Source organism: Podarcis pityusensis (assembly GCF_964106645.2).
Source record: "Podarcis pityusensis genome assembly, chromosome: 15".
Lineage (NCBI taxonomy): Eukaryota > Metazoa > Chordata > Lepidosauria > Squamata > Lacertidae > Podarcis > Podarcis pityusensis.
The window spans coordinates 2,081,197-2,099,327 of record NC_138040.1 but is presented as its reverse complement, the minus strand read 5'-3'; the positions used below and the strand labels follow the sequence as shown (position 1 = coordinate 2,099,327).

The window sequence follows — 18,131 nt, the reverse complement described above, 5'->3', positions numbered from 1 at the left end:
TCTGTGTACCACCCAGCCATGGCTGTTTTCTTCCTGACCTTAAATGGTCACGTTTCCATATCTCTCAACCTCTCGGCTCCTTGGTGCGGGGAAAAGAGGGTGCTTTTCTTATCTTTTCCTGACCTCCGATGACTATCTCTGGCGCGTCGTCAAGGCAGGCCTGCTCCTTGAGAGTGTGTCAAGCCCAGATAATTTAAATGCTCTGCATACTCTGTGGCGCGGTCCCATAATTTTTGTCCGGCTCCCAGCCTCTCCTGGCCGTTCCTTTCTGTGGCCAGAGGGCTTGTTGCAAAGTCCTGCTCCTGTGGCTCCTTCCCTTTTCCAAGGCAGAAGGATGCGGCCCACATACTTGGGATGACTGAGATGGCCTATAGTCATAGCTGGGGGGGGGATGGGACGACTGTGTTTCTTCCCCCTTCCTTCCCCCACACCAATGCTGTTGACTTATCCAGAAGTTTATGTCTTTTAAGGAATCTGATATTACAAAATGTAACGGGCCATACACCTTCTTTTTAAATGCAGTTGTGCCTTAACCCTAAAACTAAAAATTGGGGCAGATGGAACTCTTAAAATAAATAAATTGTAGGAATGCAAGAAGGATTGATTGATTGATTGACGTCCCACTGTTTTCTACCTCTCATTTAAACCCCACGAAACACCTGTGAGGTAGGCTAGGCTGAGAGATCTAGTGACTAACTCCAGGGTCACCCAATGAGTTTCACAGCTGTGTGAAGACTTGAACTCTGGTCTCCCAGGTCCTCGCCTGACGCTTTAACCACAGCACCACGCTGATTCTCCATAAAACTGCCTTTTCCCAACCTGGACTGTACACTCATCAACTCCCAGCCAGCACGACCTGTACAGGCAGCCAAAGGAATGAAAGAATCACAGAACTGGAGAGCTGGAAGGGAAGAAAGAGTGTAGAACTTTGATTTGAAAGTGTTATTTGCACCGGGGGGGGGGGGGAAGGAGTCAGAGACATCTCTGGGCAGACTGTTGGGGAGTTGACCTCGCTTCCGATCTTTTGTTTAAGAACGTAAGAAGATTCTTCTGGATCGGGCCAACGTTCCACCTAGCCCAACATCCTGTTCTCTTAGTGGCCAGCCAGATCCCCCAATGGGAATCCCTTTCCTGCTTGAATTCACCCCTCCCCCTTATAAGTACACCCAATCCTGTTATAAGGGGGTGGAACTTATGTACCATCTCTCATTTACAGAACTCAGAAAACTCAAAAGCAGTTCAGAATATGCACAAAACCTTTAAAAGCAACAAACGACAACCATTTAAATATCCAGATTGTCATATGTTCTTGCTTCCACTAAGAGCTTAAGCAAACCATGATTCTGTCAGCCTCCCAGCCGCCACTCCCCCAAGCCATCTCTGTTTGGCCACCAGCTAGCATGAAGGATTAGGATTAGACAAAATTTTGGTGAAGAAGCTCCTAGACACAATTGCTACGTTCTCTCCAGATTCTGGGAACCACAATTTGGGGGGGGGAGCACTGCCCTTAGCCTTGGCTCCTGCCTGCGGGGGCTTCCTGTGGGGACACCTGGTTGGCCGCTGCGAGGACAGGATGCTGGGCTCGGTGGCCTGATGCGGTTGCAGGGCTCTCTGGATGTTCTTAAATGTGGAAGACTGGTGATATGAGCAAGGTGGGTTTAGCGGCTCCTCTGCTCTGCTCTGTGGCCTGATGGGGAGAAAAAACCTTCCCCTTCTCTGCCTCTGATGCTTCCCAGAATGCTTTGGGCTGCCGGGCATGCGCTCAGCTGGCAGAACACCCTGACACCTCGTTGCGGGAACTGGGGCTTGGCAGGTCACAGAGGGAAAGGCACTTGCCCTGCCAAATCGAGGCCTCGCTGAGCGTCCCTGCCCTATATATTAAAAATTATTTGTTCACACAGTTTTTGACATCTGGGATGTGCTTTTTCTTTGGTTGGGGGAGGGTAGAGAGGGGGAAAAACAGCCTCACCAGATGTGCCTGGCTGTTCCTCCGCCTTTGGGGAACATTGAAGAGGAAAACGAAACGCACGTTAGATCCGCAGGCTGGTGCCTGGAAGGCTGAACCAGCTGTGGACATCCTGCTCTGGCTGCCAGTTAGTTTCCGGGCTCAATTCAAGGTACTGTATTTTTCGCCCTATAGGACACACTTTTTCCCCTCCAAAAATGAAGGGGAAATCTGTGTGCGTCCTATGGGGCCAATACAGGCTTTCGCTGAAGCTTGGAGAGCGAGAGGGGTCGGTGCACACCGACCCCTCTCGCTCTCCAGGCTTCAGGAAGCTATCCGCAAGCCTGGGGAGCCCGCGGGAGTTCCCGCAGGGCTCCCCACGCTGCAGATAGCAGCCTGCCGCCCGGCGCGCGGGGCGCCCTGAAGCAGAGCGCCCCTCGCGCCGGGCAGACATCAGCCAGCCCCACAAGCTCGGGGGACAGCGGGGAGGCGCAGTGCTGCCATACCGCTGTTCCCCAACCTGGTTTTGGGGGGGAAATAAAGGGGAAATTTTTTCCCCTTATTTCCCCCCCCCCCAAAAAAAACTAGGTGCGTCCTATGGGACGGAGCGTCCTATGGGACAAAAAATACGGTACTCACATTTGTGTTTAAAGCCTGAAAGGACCCGGGCCCCACATATCTGAAAGGGCACCTCTTTCCCCATGGGTCCTGAGGTCAGCAGAGGGGGTCTCCTTGGTGGTTGCGCCACCCTCAGAGGCTTGTGGGGTGGCCCAGGGGGAGATGGCCTTCACTGTTGTGGCCCCTAAGATGTGGAACTCCCTCCCCACAGCGCTGCGCCAGGCTTACCCAGCTTCCAGAGGATGCAGGAGATGGGCCTCTTTACCCTGGCTTTGGACACTTGAGGCTCCAGATTTTTAGGACCCACCTTATTTTTGTGATGATTCATTGTTTTAAATTTCTTTTACTATTGTGTCTTGATGCTGTGACCCATCCTGGGACCTTAGGGCGAAGGGCGGGTGATTAATAATAATCATAACTGTGGCTGAAATTCCAGCAGGTACAGACAGGTTTTGCGGCAGTTCTGGAAGACCTTGCTGTTTGCTTGTTTGAAAGAGGGAGGTTTTGGTTTTAGAACAACCACAAAGAAGCCCTAGTCAGCCTAAGTCGGGTGGAGAGCTGGCTGCCCCAGACCGCAGGGTCCCAGCAGCCAGGGACAATGGAAGCTGGAACGCAGAAACATCTGAAGAGGTGTGGGTGTCCATATAAGCCCCATGATTTGTCCGATGGTACAAAGCTGGGGAATGTTTTTATCCTTGACCCTGCCCACCGCTAGCATGCGGCCCTCGGAAAGACACTTGTGCTGGAATATGGCCCTCAAGCTGAAAAGAAACTGGATGCAATTTCTTTCCCCTACAGAACTAAGTTTGTGCTTCACTCTGCTTGGGGAGTCCAGGCAGGATTCCACCTCCCGTCCCTTTCTACCTTCAGCATGTCAGGGTTTTTGTGTTTTATTTGTCTCTGTGTTTCCTGAACTTCCTGGGTTTCTTCTGACACCTTTTTATTTCTTCCTCGTGAAAGCATGCTGCGCCTCTTGCGTCCTCTCCTTGGATGGGGGTGAGTGGAAGGCTATTCCCTTCCAGTTATTCCCCATACTCTTCCAGCAGTGGCCAGGAGGGGGCATTAAAACATTTTGTTGTTATTATTTATCATTTTATTTATATAAAAAAAATTTGCATACCACTGTGTCATTAAAAAAACATCAAAGTGGTTTGCAGCAGTAAAAACATACAATAAAAACCATTAAAAAATTGAGAACACAACCACTAAACATTGTGGGAGGATATATTCTTAATTGCCTGCATAGGCCTGGCAGTATAAAAAAGGTTTCAGCAAGTGTTTAAAAACTGGCACGGGAGGTGCCTACTAAATCTCTTTTAGCAGAGAGTTCCACCGGGCTGGGCCGGCAACACTAAAAGCTCAATTTCCAATTGTTTTCAAATGAGAATTTGGAAAACAGCCTAAGATGCTCCTACAGGTGAGCTCAGGGATTGAGCTGAGTTCAGGTGGTCCCTGACCTAAGTTGTTCAGAGCTTTGTAAATCGACATAAGAACCTTCCCCCCTGCTTTTATCCTCTCAACAACCCTGCAAGGTCTAGGTTAAGCTGAGAGAGCTTGATTGGCTCAAGCGAGAACTTTGTGGGTGAGGATCCGACGTCAGGTCCTGGTCCAACGCTCTTAACCACAGCAACACACTGTCTCTTAATCTTAATAAGCACCTTAATCTCCCCTTTCTCTCCTCTCTTCTGTGTGCAGGAGGCGGACAGCGGGGAAGATGACTGCCGGTTCCAGCCCAGAAGGTACGTCTTGCACCTGTTTTCTTGTACCATTTTGGCTGTCCTCGATTGCCGCAGCCCCACAAATAGAAAGCACAGATACCTGGAGATGCCAGCGGGGATTGAACCTGGGACCTTCTGCACGCAAAGCAGCTGTTCTTCCACTGAGCTATGGCCCTTTTCCTAAATATAAAGATTCCTAGAATCGTAGAGTTGGAAGGGACCCCAGGGGTCATCCAGTCCAGCCCCCTGCAATGCGGGAATCGCAGCTAAAGCATCCCTGACAGATGGCCATCCAACCTCTGCTTAAAAACCCCCAGTGAAGTAGAGGCCACCACCTCTTGAATTTAAATAGGAACACCTGCAGTTAGACCATTGGCCCAGCCAGCCCAGTATCCCCCATGCTGGCTGACAGCAGCTCTCCAGGGTTTCATGCCAGAGTTTTCCCCAGATGCTCTTGAGGGGTCTTGCAGCAGAGCTCCTGCTTTGTAGGCAGAAGGTCCTGGGCTCCGTCCTGAGTTTGCAGGGGTTTGGCTTTTGATTCTGCTGTTTAGTTTTTGTTGTGCAGGAATGGGGAAACTGCTGCCCTCCAGCTCCCATCATCCCTGGCAGCCGGGGGGGGGGCCCAGGGGTGCTAGGAGTTGCATCTGGAGGGCCACAGGTTCTCTCCCCCCCCCCCAATTGATCTCACCCGTTATTGAATGTATTTCATACTCTGCACTGCTGACTGAGCCAGTGAAGATCCCTCGCTGTGTGTTTGTGTGCATGCAAGAGATATTGAGGGGGAAATTCAATTAAGCTTGCATTTAAAGGCAAACCCACCTAATTTGCACTTTGCAACACAGTATGCGAACCTAAAGGCAGGCACTCCCACTTCAAAATTCTCACTTCTATGAATTTTGCAATGCAGCAAAGTAACGCATAAAAAAATGCACATCCTAGGATTAGGGTATCGATCTAAATGCATATATCTAGTGAAAATACAGCATGTCGGAGGAAATGGCTCCACAAATATGTGTGTAGTAAGCAAAAACTGCATTCCAAAATGTGTGGGAGAAATTGACACCAGAATGCTGATGGGTTTTCATGCAGACTCTCCCCCAAAAAAACATGTGGAAATGTGGGGAACTGCATTTAAGAATGAAAAACCGAGAAAAGTTGAAATGGACCTATTTGCCCATCCCTAAAGTTATGTAGCAGGGGAGACCTCAATCCTGTTTCTCCTTGTTCCTCTGTAAAAAACTGGGTGGCTAGCAAATCTTGTTGCCGCCATGCAAGATTGGGCGAGAGAGGAAACGTGTGTGTGGTTTAATTTTCCTTTTCAGTGGACGGCTATTGTGCACTGGGCTGAATCTTGACATGTGTGTGTGTGTGTGTGAGGGAGAGATAACGATTCTGGCATATTTGAAATGCTTTCTTGCCATGGGAAACGACTGGCTGCTGTTGATGCGCCGACCTCTGTCCTGGGACTTCCTCTTGCAGTGGCAGCGGGGAGCGGAAATGGGGTGGGGGGCTGGGAAGATAAACCCAAGCAGAAAACGGCTGAGGTTCTTCTTTTGTTGCCAGGTTGAGATTCCACCCCCCCCCCCCGTAAATCTGAATGAAATCTTCCCCACCACCATTCATTGCACAGTCAACTTGCGTCAAGGCAGATTACTATTAGTATTAGTTCGAGGCTTCTCTCCCTCCTCATTTAATCCTGCGAGGTAGGTTAGGCTGAGAGGCAGCGTGACTGGCCCAGGTTCTCACCCAGTGAGCTTCATGGCCGAATGGAGATTTGAACCCTGGTCTCCCAAATTCAACACTCTAAGCACTACACCACAGGGGCTCCTTTTCCCTTGGGAAGCCTGGCTTGCACAGTGATTTAATAACTTGCATTTCAGTCTTTCTTGGTGCCAGCAGCCTACTTATGCACACAGGAAGCTGGCAAATGCAGACCCTCGCTCTATCCAGCTCTGTATTACCACACTGTCTGGCAGTGGCTCTCCGTGGTTTCAGGTAGGGGTGGGGGGAGTCTTTACCCAGTCCTGGAGATGCGAGGGATTGGACCATGGAGTGGAGATTCCAGCTTTCACAGTTAAAGCAGGTGCTCCACCCCTGAACCAGCTTCCTTCCCATTAACATAAACCAAGATCCTAGTCCTCATGGTTTTAAGATCCGAGTTAAACAGGAACATAATCGAGCTGCTTATGATGGGTCGTCAAGCTCTCCAGGATTTCATGCAAGGCCCTCTCCCCAGCCCTGCCTGCAGATGCTGCCAGGGACATTCTGCATGCCAGTCAGGCTCTCTGCCACTGAGTCGTGGGTCCTCTTTAAGAAGGGGCCAGCTCAAGGCTACCCTGCGAGTCTGTAGGAGCTGAATCTGGGGCGGGTGTTTACTTCATCGCCTTCACAGCTCACTCTCTGAACCGCTGTGACCAGTTTCACACTTCTGCAAGGCAGATGGAGGAGGAATTTGCAGTGGGCCCATTGCCTCCATGACTCTCTTGACAGGGGTGGCTAGATGGTTTGGTTTGGAGTGGTTTCCTTCCCTCCTGCCCACCTGCCATTATATACATTATAGAGAATGTACCTTGGAGTGGATACCTTCCTCCGTCTTTCCAAGCAGAGTCGGAAGGCTTCCCAGGCCACTTATCTCTCCTCATTTGCATTCCCTACCTGCCTCTTATCAGACCAAGACATCTGCTCGGATTTCTGATCCACTCCAAAGCCTGCTCCTGTCCAGGAAATTACATGGGGCGGGCGGGGGGGGGGGGCTCCAGGAGTCATGAACATGACTTGCCTCAAACAGAAAATGGTACCCCCCCCCCAAAAAAAAAATATTTGAGCTCTCTCCACAAGAAACTCGTAATTCCAAGCACTGTGTTGCATCCTATCGATTCTGGAAACTGCCTTCTCAAGCTGGTGGTGCCAATTTTTAAATTTATTTTAGGCCTAAAGAAAACATGCAACACTTTACACATGCCCAGTGGCATTCCAGCTAGAGAAACATTAGGTTGGAGCGTTAGGGAGCTGTCTGGTTTATTTCTGCAGGTCTATTTAAACTGCTTCGCGGACAAAAGCTTCACCAAAAAAATGTCTCTGGGAAACTAAAAGCAATAAAACAATTTCTGCAATTGGGGTCTAAAACCGCCCACCTGCAACAGCTGCTGTCTAACCCAAGATCCTGGACAAAGAGCAGGCAGAGAGTGGATCATCTAGCCCAACATCCTGTTCCTACTATGGCCCCCCAGGTCCCCCCCAGCCCCCCGAAAGCCCCAAAACAGGGTCTGAACACAAGAGCCCTCTCTTCTCCTGTGGTTTCCAGCGACTGGGATTCAGAAGCATCACTGCCTCTAACTGTGGAGGCAGAGCAGAACCTCTGACAGAGAATATACTATTTAACAGGGGGTGCCAGTGGCTGGACCTGCCCGCCCCCACTTGCACCCAGCTCCAGTGAGTGCCTCACGCAACGATGCGTTCTTACGTTGCTGGGTTATTGCCTCCTCATAGTGGTTCTCCTTGTGCAAAAGCTGGTGGAAGAGATGATACGCCTTTCCCCACCGTGATAAATGGAGCACAGCGTATTCAGGGCTGTATGCAAAGCGTAGGCTGGCATGTTCATTAGCGGGGGGGGGAAGCGTGTGCTCCAGTTCTGATATACTTATTACGGGGAAGCGCGTGCAGTTATGTAGCGGCTGCAGTTTCCGTCTGTGTTTCTCTCTTTCTTTCTTTTAAAAAAAAGCCCAGCAGAGAATGATGTTTAACCAGAGTGCATTCTGCCCTCATTGCAGGAAGCACAAACATAATAATAATAATAATAATAATAATAATTTTTTATTTATACCCCCCCTTCCCGGTTCAGGAAACCGGGCTCAGGGCGGCTAACAACAAATTTAAAACACTTAATTGATGCTACAAAAAAAAACCCAGCATAAAATACGGTATAAAGCATAAATAACAATAAAATCAAAAATCAATTTAAGGGGGAAATCCATCCAATAAACATTAGATGATCACCAGGGTTAGCTGGCTAAATTTTTAGTAGCTGCACAGGTGGAAATTCAGCCAGGCAAACTGGCTTTCTTTTTTTAAAATAATAATAATATGGCAGTACAGTGGGGCTGAGATCTGCGTGTGCCTTAAAGTGGGGCGGTGGGCTGTGGGCTGGCCCTCCAGAGGTTGCTGGAATTCCAATTAGCATCAAGAGGATTGGACAAATTCATGGGTGGCTATGCTGTGCCTCTGCAGCAATGCCTCTGAATAAAAACTGCTGGAAACTGCAGGAGGGGAGGGGGCTCTTGGGCTCGTGTCCTGCTTGCTGGTTTCCCATGGGGGCATCTGGGTGGCCACTGTGAGAACAGGATGCTGGACTTGATGGGCCACTGGCCTCATCCTGCAGACTCTTCTCATGTTCTTATCCAGCATCATTCTTGACCGCCGGCTATACAGGCTGATGGGGAGTTGGGAGTCCACAGACATCTGGAGAACCACATGTGGGCCACATGTTGCCCTGTTTTAAAGGGAAAGTGGCCCAGATTTCCCCCAGACTTGACAGTCCTTAGAAAACATCGTTTCAGGTTCCAGTCTTTCCCCACAAAGATTCACGTTTGCAGTACTTGTCAAAAATATTTCAAGTTTACAGCACGAAAGTATTAAAGTTTAAAAACATCTGTTGGCTTGGTTTTTTTATGCTGCCTCACGGCAGGAGGTTTTCCCCAGGAAAAAATCTGAGTGATTTAGGAAGCAGCTGGTAGCCTTATGTGGCTAGTCAGTAGCACTGTGGGGAGACGGGTGTGCTCTGCCTGTCCTTTCTAAATGGCAGATTGCCAGGCAATTTCCAAGACGCCCTACGATGGGTTGTAGGCAGGCAAACTGCTGTTTCAGTATTTGCATATGGGGGCAAATCTGATGTCTGGATGCCACCCCCCTCCTAAGAAATTGAGAGGATGGGTTTATGTGGCCGCTTCCCAAAATTTGCCTGGCTTTTGAAACAAATAAACGGGAGATCTTTCTCAAATTCCAGATGAAGATGAAATAGCTACATTGCAAAACACACAAACTTATCACTGGGAAGGAGGAAACGGAGGATCTGAAGTTTTTCTTTCTTTAGGGAGAGGTTAGTACATCTGATCAAAGCAGTGGTTCCCAGGCTGTTTCCTGACCACCGCCCCCTTGGTTCCATAAACGCATCCCCAGTGCTCCCTACCTTATAAAAAGCATTATTCAGAACAGTGGTTTGCATGACCCACTCAGGAAGATAATAACACAATAAAATTCAAAACAGTAAAGATTGATTGCACCGTTACTCAAAATCCAATTAAAACTATTTAGTTTAGTTAATTCAGCAGAACTCCTGAACTTGATCCAGTGATGCCAGATGTTGCATGAAAAACATTCTTATACATTCTTATGAACGAAAACATGAGGGTGAAGGAAGTTTACAGCACGAAACACTTGCCGAGCACGCACAAACCTTCACCTACCGCAGACGTAAGATAACTAAGTTACAACGAAATAGATCGCTATTGCCAATCATTGGCTATCTTGTGACTTGTGACAACCCAGAATGGTAAATGCAAGCAAACATTACCAAAGGAAGTAGCATTGAAAGCGATAAGAGCAGTAGACTTTGGGAACCTCTGGATTAAAGTGGAATGGGTGTGTGTTTGTGTTTTGTTCCTTTTAAAATTCACAAGAGCAACTCACAGCTCGGGGTGAATTTTGCCTCTTTCCCGTCAAAAAGATTTGCATAGCTGCAAGTTATTGCTAAGCAAGAATTTGCCTGTGGGTCCAGCCTCCCCATCCTGTTTCTGGTGACCTTTTGCCATCCTCTTGCACAGAGAGAAAGAAAGAGGGGAAGGGGCTCTGTCAGCCTCCCACCATATGCTTGCTCTCTCTTTTATGACTGGGGGGCAGGTACCAAAAGAGTGACCTTGCATGCTGGAAAATCCAACATTTGGACTTCCTAAAAAGTGAAACGTGCTGGGCTGGGCTGCCTCTGCTGCGCCCCAGTCTGAGTAGCAAGGGAAGGACGCTGGCTTTGCCCAGAGGTACTCTGAGCCCGTACGAAGGAGAATAAATTTTGGGGCTTGGCTGGAAAGGCTGAAGCTGGGTCACTGGGAAATGTAACTCCCTCTTAAACTGCAGGGCAGATCGCTGGAGATGCCATTGGTCAGGACTGTTCACTGGGTGGAATACGCAGGAAGGAAATTCCTAGCTGAGCAGAGAGCAGAGATTGGTTTGAATCTGCAATGGAGAACTGTGTGGGGAACCTCTGGACGTTGTTGGACTGGACTTCACTCCAGACTCCAGCAACACCTGGGAGGGCCATTCAGGTTCCCCACCCCCACCCCCTGCTCTGCAGAAATGCTAAGCATTTAATACAAACTGAAGCATGGTGGAGCACAAAAGGCAACGACAAGGAAACTTTTAAAGTTTCTGGTCCATGGTCTCTCCTGCCTTTGGAGGCGCCGATACATCTCCTTGCCAAGGGTGCAAGGGAGCCTAGGGTCGCCTCTGCCTTCCAGATGTTGGTGGTCTCCACCTCCTCCCATCCCTGACCATTGGCCCTGCTGGCTGCTGGGGATGACGGGTGCTGGGGGTCCTGCAAGAGCTTCCCCATACCTGAAATAAAGCTAGGAAGCATCATCCCGCTCATTTCATCATTACTTCAGCCCCTACCAAGCTGGCAAAAGTCTCTCTGGCCTGGTTTGTACCATACATTAAAGCACTCTGATGCCACTGCAAAGAGTCATGGCTTCCCTTAAAGAATCCTGGGAGCTGGATTCAGGGTGTTGAGAGTTGGCAGGAGATGATGCCTATTCCCCCCTCATACAACTACAATTCGTGGAGCTCCCTGTGGAAAGGGATTGATTGTTAAACCACTCTGTGAATTGTAGCTCTCTTTGAGGAAATAAGGGCTCTCCTAGCAACACTCAGCACCCTTCACAGACTACACTTCCCAGGATTCTTTGGGGGAAGCTATGTCTGCTTAAAGTGGCATCATTGTGCTTTAAAGATATGGTGTAAGTGTAGCTTCTTTCTTTCTTTCTTTCTTTCTTTCTTTCTTTCTTTCTCTCTCTCTCTCTCTCTCTCTCTCTCTCTCTCTCTCTTTTACTTCTTTGCAATCCCCTTTTGTGGCACGAGCTTTCCTCCGCACGAGCCCATCATGCGCAAGCCGCTAATGGCTTCTGAATGCTTTGACAGGGGCTTTAGTGCAGCATCTGTGAGCTCCTCCGCACAGCCCTTCCTTTTTGCCGTGGGTCATAATAAAACCTGTTTTTTAAATAAATTAATTAATTAAATAGCAGACAAAAGGCCTCTTTACTTTCCCCAGCTGTGTGACACACAGAACTGCCCTCTGAGTTCAGTGTTTGAAACAGGGGCGGGGAGGGCAGCTGCTTTTTATAGGCACACCTGAAGGCAGGGTTGGGGAACCTGGAGAGCTGCCCAGGTGTGGTCGGGCACCAACTCCCATGTTATAAGAAAAAAAACTGCTCCTTTTCCCTTATGGGGTACCTAAGAGCCCACATTGGACGTGGGTGGCACTGTGGGTTAAACCACAGAGCCTAGGACTTGCCGATCAGAAGGTCGGCGGTTTGAATCCCCACGACGGGGTGAGCTCCCGTTGCTCCTGCCAACCTAGCAGTTCAAAAGCATGTCAAAGTGCAAGTAGATAAATAGGTACCGCTCCGGCGGGAAGGTAAATGGCGTTTCCATGCGTTGCTCTGGTTCGCCAGAAGCGGCTTAGTCATGCTGGCCACATGACCCGGAAGCTGTACGCCGGCTCCCTCGGCCAATGAAGCAAGATGAGCGCCGCAACCCCAGAGTCGGCCACGACTGGACTTAACGGTCAGGGGACCCTTTACCTCTTTGCCTTTAAGAGCCCATATAGTCCTTTTGTAGGTTCTCTATCGGTAGGAGAAAATAACAGAGGCCAACCAGAGAATATTGAGAAGCAAAACATCCCAATGGGTCAAGGATGCTGATGGGCATTAGAAGTGGAGCCTGCCACCCTCCAGGTATCCAGATCCCATAATTGTTGACCATGCTGAGGTCCCACGTCCCCGGCCCTGCTCTAAGAGACATTCCTCCCTCTCTCAAGAGGGAGACATTCTTAAGCAGAGACATCTCTCCACCTCTCCCAGGCACCACAAAATGCCATTTCTTAGAGCAGGGCATGGAGCTCAGATGTTGCTCGACATCTATCCTGGGCCCAGCTGGGAGCTGAACTGCAACAACGAGCATGAGACTCATAATCTCAAGGTTGTGGGTTCAAGCCCCAGGTTGGGCAAAAGATTCCTGCATTGCAAGGGGCTGGACTAGTTCAATGTTTTCCAACCTTTGGTCTCCAGCTGGTTTCAGACTACAATTTCCATCATCCCTGACCACTGGTCTTGCCAGCTAGGGAAGATGGGAGTTGTAGTCCAAAAGCAGCTGGAGACCCAAGGTTGGGAAACACCGGACTAGATGATCTTTGTGGTGCCTTCCAAGTCTATTTTCTGTGTTCTCTCCATGACATCTGGAGGTCCCTAGCTTTCCTGCTTTTCTCCTAAAAGAAATTCATGGAGGAGAGGGGGACTTAGCCATGTGGCTGCGCTCTGCCTTCATGGTGGGAAGTGGCAATGCTTCTGAATGCCAGTTGATGGAGACCACAGGATGGGAGAGTGGCTCTTGCACCCAGGTCCTGCTTGAGTGTTTCCCATGGTCCTTGGTTGGCTGCTGTGAGAACAAGAGGCTGGAGGGCCTGAAGGCAAGAACTACAGTCAGAAGGTAGACAGTGGGAGATTCAGGACAGACAGCATAAGGAAGCTGCCATACTGAGTTAGACCGTTCGTCTGCCTAGCTCAGCATTGCCTACACTGACTGGCAGCAGTGGCAGCTCTCCAAGGTGTTAGGCGGGGGGGGGGGGGTCTCTCCCAGCTGCACCAGGAGATGCTGCCAGGGATTGAAACCTCAGACTTTCTGCATGCAAAGCAGGTGTTCTGTCACGGAGCTAAAGCCTTTTGTTATTGGAAGGTGCCTAGGCACACAGTACATGGCCATCTGGAATTCGCTGCCTAAAACCTTCTTTGGCGAAGGACCCCAACTTGATGGCAGAGCATCCACCTTGCATACAGAACTCATGACTCAAGCATCCCATCCAACCTTTGCTTAAAAATCTCCAAGGAAGGAGAGTCCACCACTTCTCAGGGGAGACCGTTCCCCTTTGAACAGCCCTTACTGTCAGAGTTTTTCCTGATGTTTAGTTGGCCTCTCCTTTCTTATAACTTGGAAGCTATGGGTTCGAGTCCTACCCTCGCACTGGAGAAAACACGCTTGTTCGCTCTTCCATCTGACAGCCCTTGATATATTTGAAGGTGGCCATCATATCTCCTCTCGGTCTCCTCTTTTCCAGGCTAAACATACCCAGCAACTCCAGCTGTTCCTCATCAGGCTTGGTTTCCAGATGTCAACATATATTGGCCTCCTCTATAGGGGGGCAGGGGGCGCGGAGTGCGCCACCCTGGGATGCTTTTAAAAGTGGCTGGGGGGGGGGAAGAGAGAGAGAGAGAGAGAGAAATAAATGCATGGAGGTGAAGGCTATCAATGGCTCCAAGGCACCGGCGCCTCTGCACCCTAGCCATGCTTGCGGACTTCCCAGAGGAAGGCGGTTGCCAACTGCGGGGAAGAGCGCGACGCAGCCAGGCTACCCGTCTCTGCCCCCCGTCTGACGGGAGACGGAGGCGACCGGGCGCCCCGGCATCGTCCCAAGGCCGCGTGGCTAAGCTGCCGCTGCTGCCGCCGCCGCCTTGGGGAACCGCGGAGAGGCAAGGCGCGCCCCGGCCGGTCTCTGGTGCTGGGGCAGCGCCCGCCTCTCCTCGTGGCCGGCGAAGGGACGCCCGCGCGCCCCGCCCCTGGGCCGGCCCAGAGGCGAAGTTGGGCCGGCTCGCCCTTGCGCACTGCGCGCCGTGCCGGCTTGGGGAGGCCAGGAGGGCGGGCGCTCGTCGGACACGCCAGAAGCCGCTGCCGGCGCCGGAGCGCAAGCAGCTCGCCCGCCGCCAGCCTCCTGCCTGCGCTGCCAGCCAGCCAGCCGCGCTCCTCTCTCCCCGGCGTGCGCCCTGGTGCGCCCATGCTCCGCGCTCTCCGGCGGGGACCCCGCAGCCCCCTATGACCCTGCGCGGGCTCCGGCGGAGACAGCAAGGCGGCGGGGGCCGAGGAGGAGCAGGCGGCAGCGGCCGACCCCCTTCCGCCGCCCCGGCCTGCCCCCTCTGCCGCCGCCGCCGCCGGCCCCCCAAGATGATCCCCTACTTCTCCGACGACGCCGTCATCTCCCAGAACGCCATCAACCAGCTGTGAGTACCGCCGCCGCTTCTCTCCCCCTCCAGCCCCAGTTACTAGGGAGGAAGTTAGCAGGATGGTTGGGCACCCCCTCCCCAAACGTATGGGATCATTTCCTCCTTTTTCCAGACACGGATTGAGAATCTTACATTCTCTCTCTTTCTCTCTCTCTCTCTCTCTCTCTCTTCCTCCTCGCCCCCCCATACACTTTTCTCGTCCCCTTGCCAGCGCCAGCGGTGGCTCCGCGTACTGCAGCGCAGAAGCCGTTTGATTTCTCTGGGTCCCGTACCCGCCCGCCCCCCCCGCCGCTCTTTTCCTCCCTTTTTCCTCTCCTTTCTCTGCTGCCAATTTTTTTAGGAAGTCATCTCGGGTAAAGCAGAGAGTCAAAGGAGGAGACTCTGGGCGGGCGAGTCGAATCTCCTTGCTTATTTCGGATATATTTCTCCCATTCCTGTTGGGGGTGCGGGGCAGAGAGGATAGAGGAAACCGGGGTCTAGTCCGTTGCGACGCCGCTCCTGCCCCAAAGAACATCCGTGCGCGCTGGGGGGGGGGGGTAGGTGGGTGTGCGAGCGGGCGAGCGCGTGCGCAGAAAAAGAGAGGAAAATTGGGTTTAGGTCGGAAGTTAACTTCGGGAGCTCAGCAAGCTGTGTTTGCCCGGACCTGCCCTCCCCAGCTGTTGCCCTCCAGATGTTTAAGCTACAGCTCTGCGTTGGCTGGCTGGCCGGAGTTGCAGGCCGGAACACCTGGAGGGCTCCCAGGTTAGCAAATTTTGGAGCAATTGTACTATGCGAGAGGGAAGACGTGCAAGGGGCAGCTTCGAGCGAACCTTGAATCCAAGCTTTGTGGTGGTTTCAGTTGCTGGTCTGAGCGCTTTTGCTTCAAAGTAAATCTCAAGTACAGTGGTACCTCGGGTTAAGAACTTAATTCGTTCTGGAGGTCCGTTATTAACCTGAAGCTGTTCTTAACCTGAAGCACCACTTTAGCTAATGGGGCCTCCTGCTGCTGCCACACAATTTCTGTTCTCATCCTGAAGCAAAGTTCTTAACCCGAGGTACTATTTCTGGGTTAGCAGAGTCTAACCTGAAGCATTTGTAACCCGAGGTACCACTGTATAGGGATGGGCTTCAGCCACCCAACAAACGGTGTGGGGCTGCAGCCTGTGCTGGGAGCCCCTTCTGATACCCTGTCCTTACTGGGGGATTATTGCCACAGAAGTCTGCATGGGAAAGTAGCCTTCATGAGAGATTGGTGTCTTTCCTCCCCAAACAAAGCAGTTAAGAACATAAAGAAGAGCCTACTGGATCAGGCCAAGGGGGCCCATCCAGTCCAGTATCCTGTTCTCACAGTGGCCAACCACTTTCCTGTAGGAAACCTGAAGTGGGACCCCTGCACAGTAGCATTCTCCCCTCCTGGTATTCAGAAGCACTGCTGCCTCCAGCAGCCGTTATGGCAAGTAGGGTTGCTATTGTGAAAATGAGTAAAGGGAACCTTGTCTGCTGTTCTTAGCCCCTTGGGAAATGCCTCATATAAAAACGTCCACAGTATAAAAGAATAAATATAATAATTGGAATCATAGAGTTGGAGGGGAGCCAAAGGGTCATCTAGTCCAACCCCCTGCAATCTTGCAAATTTGCACTCTTGTTTTCAAATGATTTGCTCCACCCCCCACCCCCCAGGTGAGTTCAGGTTTGGAGACAACTTGAGTTCGGCTCGGCCTGCTGTCTTGTTTTTGCTCCCTGCTCTTTATTCTTGCGCTGGGGGGAGCGTAAACCATCTTTCTTCCCCCCACCCCATTTTTACGCTTGGCTCCATAAAAGGCTTTTGTGGTTTTCCTGTTCTGCGGCAAGGCATACGCCCTTCCCCAGAACCTCAGGCTGCCCCTGCCACTCTTGGCTTCTAGCTCTCTACTTTCAGGGCTTCCGCTTCTCAGCACCTTCTCAGACCCTTCGGCCCTCTCAGCTTGGGAAGGTGGGGGGGCTTCTGCTATCAGAGACGGCTGTCCAGGAATAGCCACACAAGAAGTCAGTGTCAGCAAATGGAGCTTTTACAGTTGCAGAGGCCTTGCAGTATCCTACCAACAACTGGGCAGTTGCCAGCCTTGGTGAGGATGGCTTTTAATGCCTTTCCCTCTTCTCTTCTCTCCCCACCCCCACCCCACTGTCACTGCTCCCTGGTGCAAAAACCCCACTGGTTCACTGGCTTCCTGCCCAAACAAAGCCTTGGTGCTTGGAGCACCAGTTTTTGGCAAGGAAGCAGGGCATGGGAGTCTTGCTTTTGGATACCACTTGCTGGAAGTTGCAGGTGGAGAGAGTCCTGCTAGAGGGGGCATCAGCTTGGCCACCGTGAAAGCAGAAAGCTGAACTTCACAGACCCCCCTTGACCTGATCCAGCAGGGCCATTCTGATGCTCCTGTGTGTGGCTTTGCTGCTTCTGACGCTGCTGAGTGCTGGGAACATAGGAAGCAGTCTCCTTCTGAGTCAGATTGCACAGAGTTTGGGGAAGGGCCATAACAACTCAGTGGCAGAGCATCTGTTTTGTTTGCAGGAGGCCCCAGGTTCATTCCCCAATGGCATTTGCAGGTAAAGCTGGGAGAGAAGCCTGCCTGGAACACTTAAGAGATGCTGCCAGTCAGTGATGGCAAAACTGAGCTAGATGGACCTATGGTCTGGACTCTGTATGTGGCTGCTCCCTGTGATCCTATGCTCCAAGGACATATTGGAGAATCTCTGCCTCGGTGTTAAAAACTCAAATATATAAGCCAGGTGCTAAATAGCTCCTTAAACCAGGGATACAGTCGGCAGAACAGAACATCCAGTTGCTATTTTGGGGCCAAACAACTAGAAAGTTGTGCTTTTCATTAGGACTTTGGGGTTCCTACACTTCATTCTGATTGTGCAGATAAAATAGAATGGATAGAATCCCACAGGATGCGTTGCTAGTGTGTGAAAACAGTCCAGATCCAAGGATCCCCAGGCAGGCACCTCCAGATGGTGATGCCAGATGCCATCCTGGTGCCCAAACACCTTCACTTGCTTGCAGGTGGCCAGTAGCCAGGTGCAAAATGCGCATGGCAAATTTCAAACGCTTCTCTGCCCTACCTGAAGATTCTGGGGCTTGAACCTGGGAACTTCTGCATGCAAGGCAGGGGCTCTGCCACTGAGCTGTGGCCGTTCCCCATATTACCAAGCGTGGGAGGCCAGGGAGCCCCCTCCTGCAGACAGGGGCCTCTTGAGGGTGCCTGGGGTGTGGAAGGAAGGCCAAGAGATGTGTTACTTTCAAATGCAGGTCAGAGAAAGTGTTCTGGGCTGTGTTTCTATGAGAGCTTTGGGGAACTTATTCTTATTTGTGGGGTTCTTCGATGACAAGATCAGTGTGCCCTTAGCATGCCTGGGGCTTCACAGAGTGCAAGAGGTCAGGTGGTCCCCTGCCCCAAAGAGGTTACAGTCGAAAAGTCTGACGCAACGGAAGCGGCAGAGGGAGGGGAAGGAAGCAGAAGTTGGGGTGTAAAACTGAGAAGCAACTGGCCCATGCTTAGCCCACTTTACAGGCTG

General features: G+C 51.2%; 1 protein-coding gene and 1 long non-coding RNA gene across 5 annotated transcripts in view; one reads left to right on the top strand and one right to left on the bottom strand.

Moving 5' to 3' along the window:
- The window catches only part of SSH2 (slingshot protein phosphatase 2), a 123,646-nt gene that overhangs the window by 43,643 nt on the left and 61,872 nt on the right, over window positions 1–18,131 (top strand). For 3 of the 4 annotated variants that reach the window (XM_080982786.1, XM_080982785.1, XM_080982784.1), the window contains one exon: window positions 4,259–4,302. In XM_080982786.1, coding sequence (XP_080838912.1) covers window positions 4,259–4,302 — 44 coding nt within the window. Of the gene's footprint in view, window positions 1–4,258; window positions 4,303–14,394; window positions 14,595–18,131 lie in introns of those variants that run through there. The other variant, XM_080982783.1, reaches the window with a different exon arrangement.
- LOC308464140 overlaps window positions 1–18,131 on the bottom strand; it is a 186,439-nt gene that overhangs the window by 130,606 nt on the left and 37,702 nt on the right. The window lies entirely within an intron of this gene.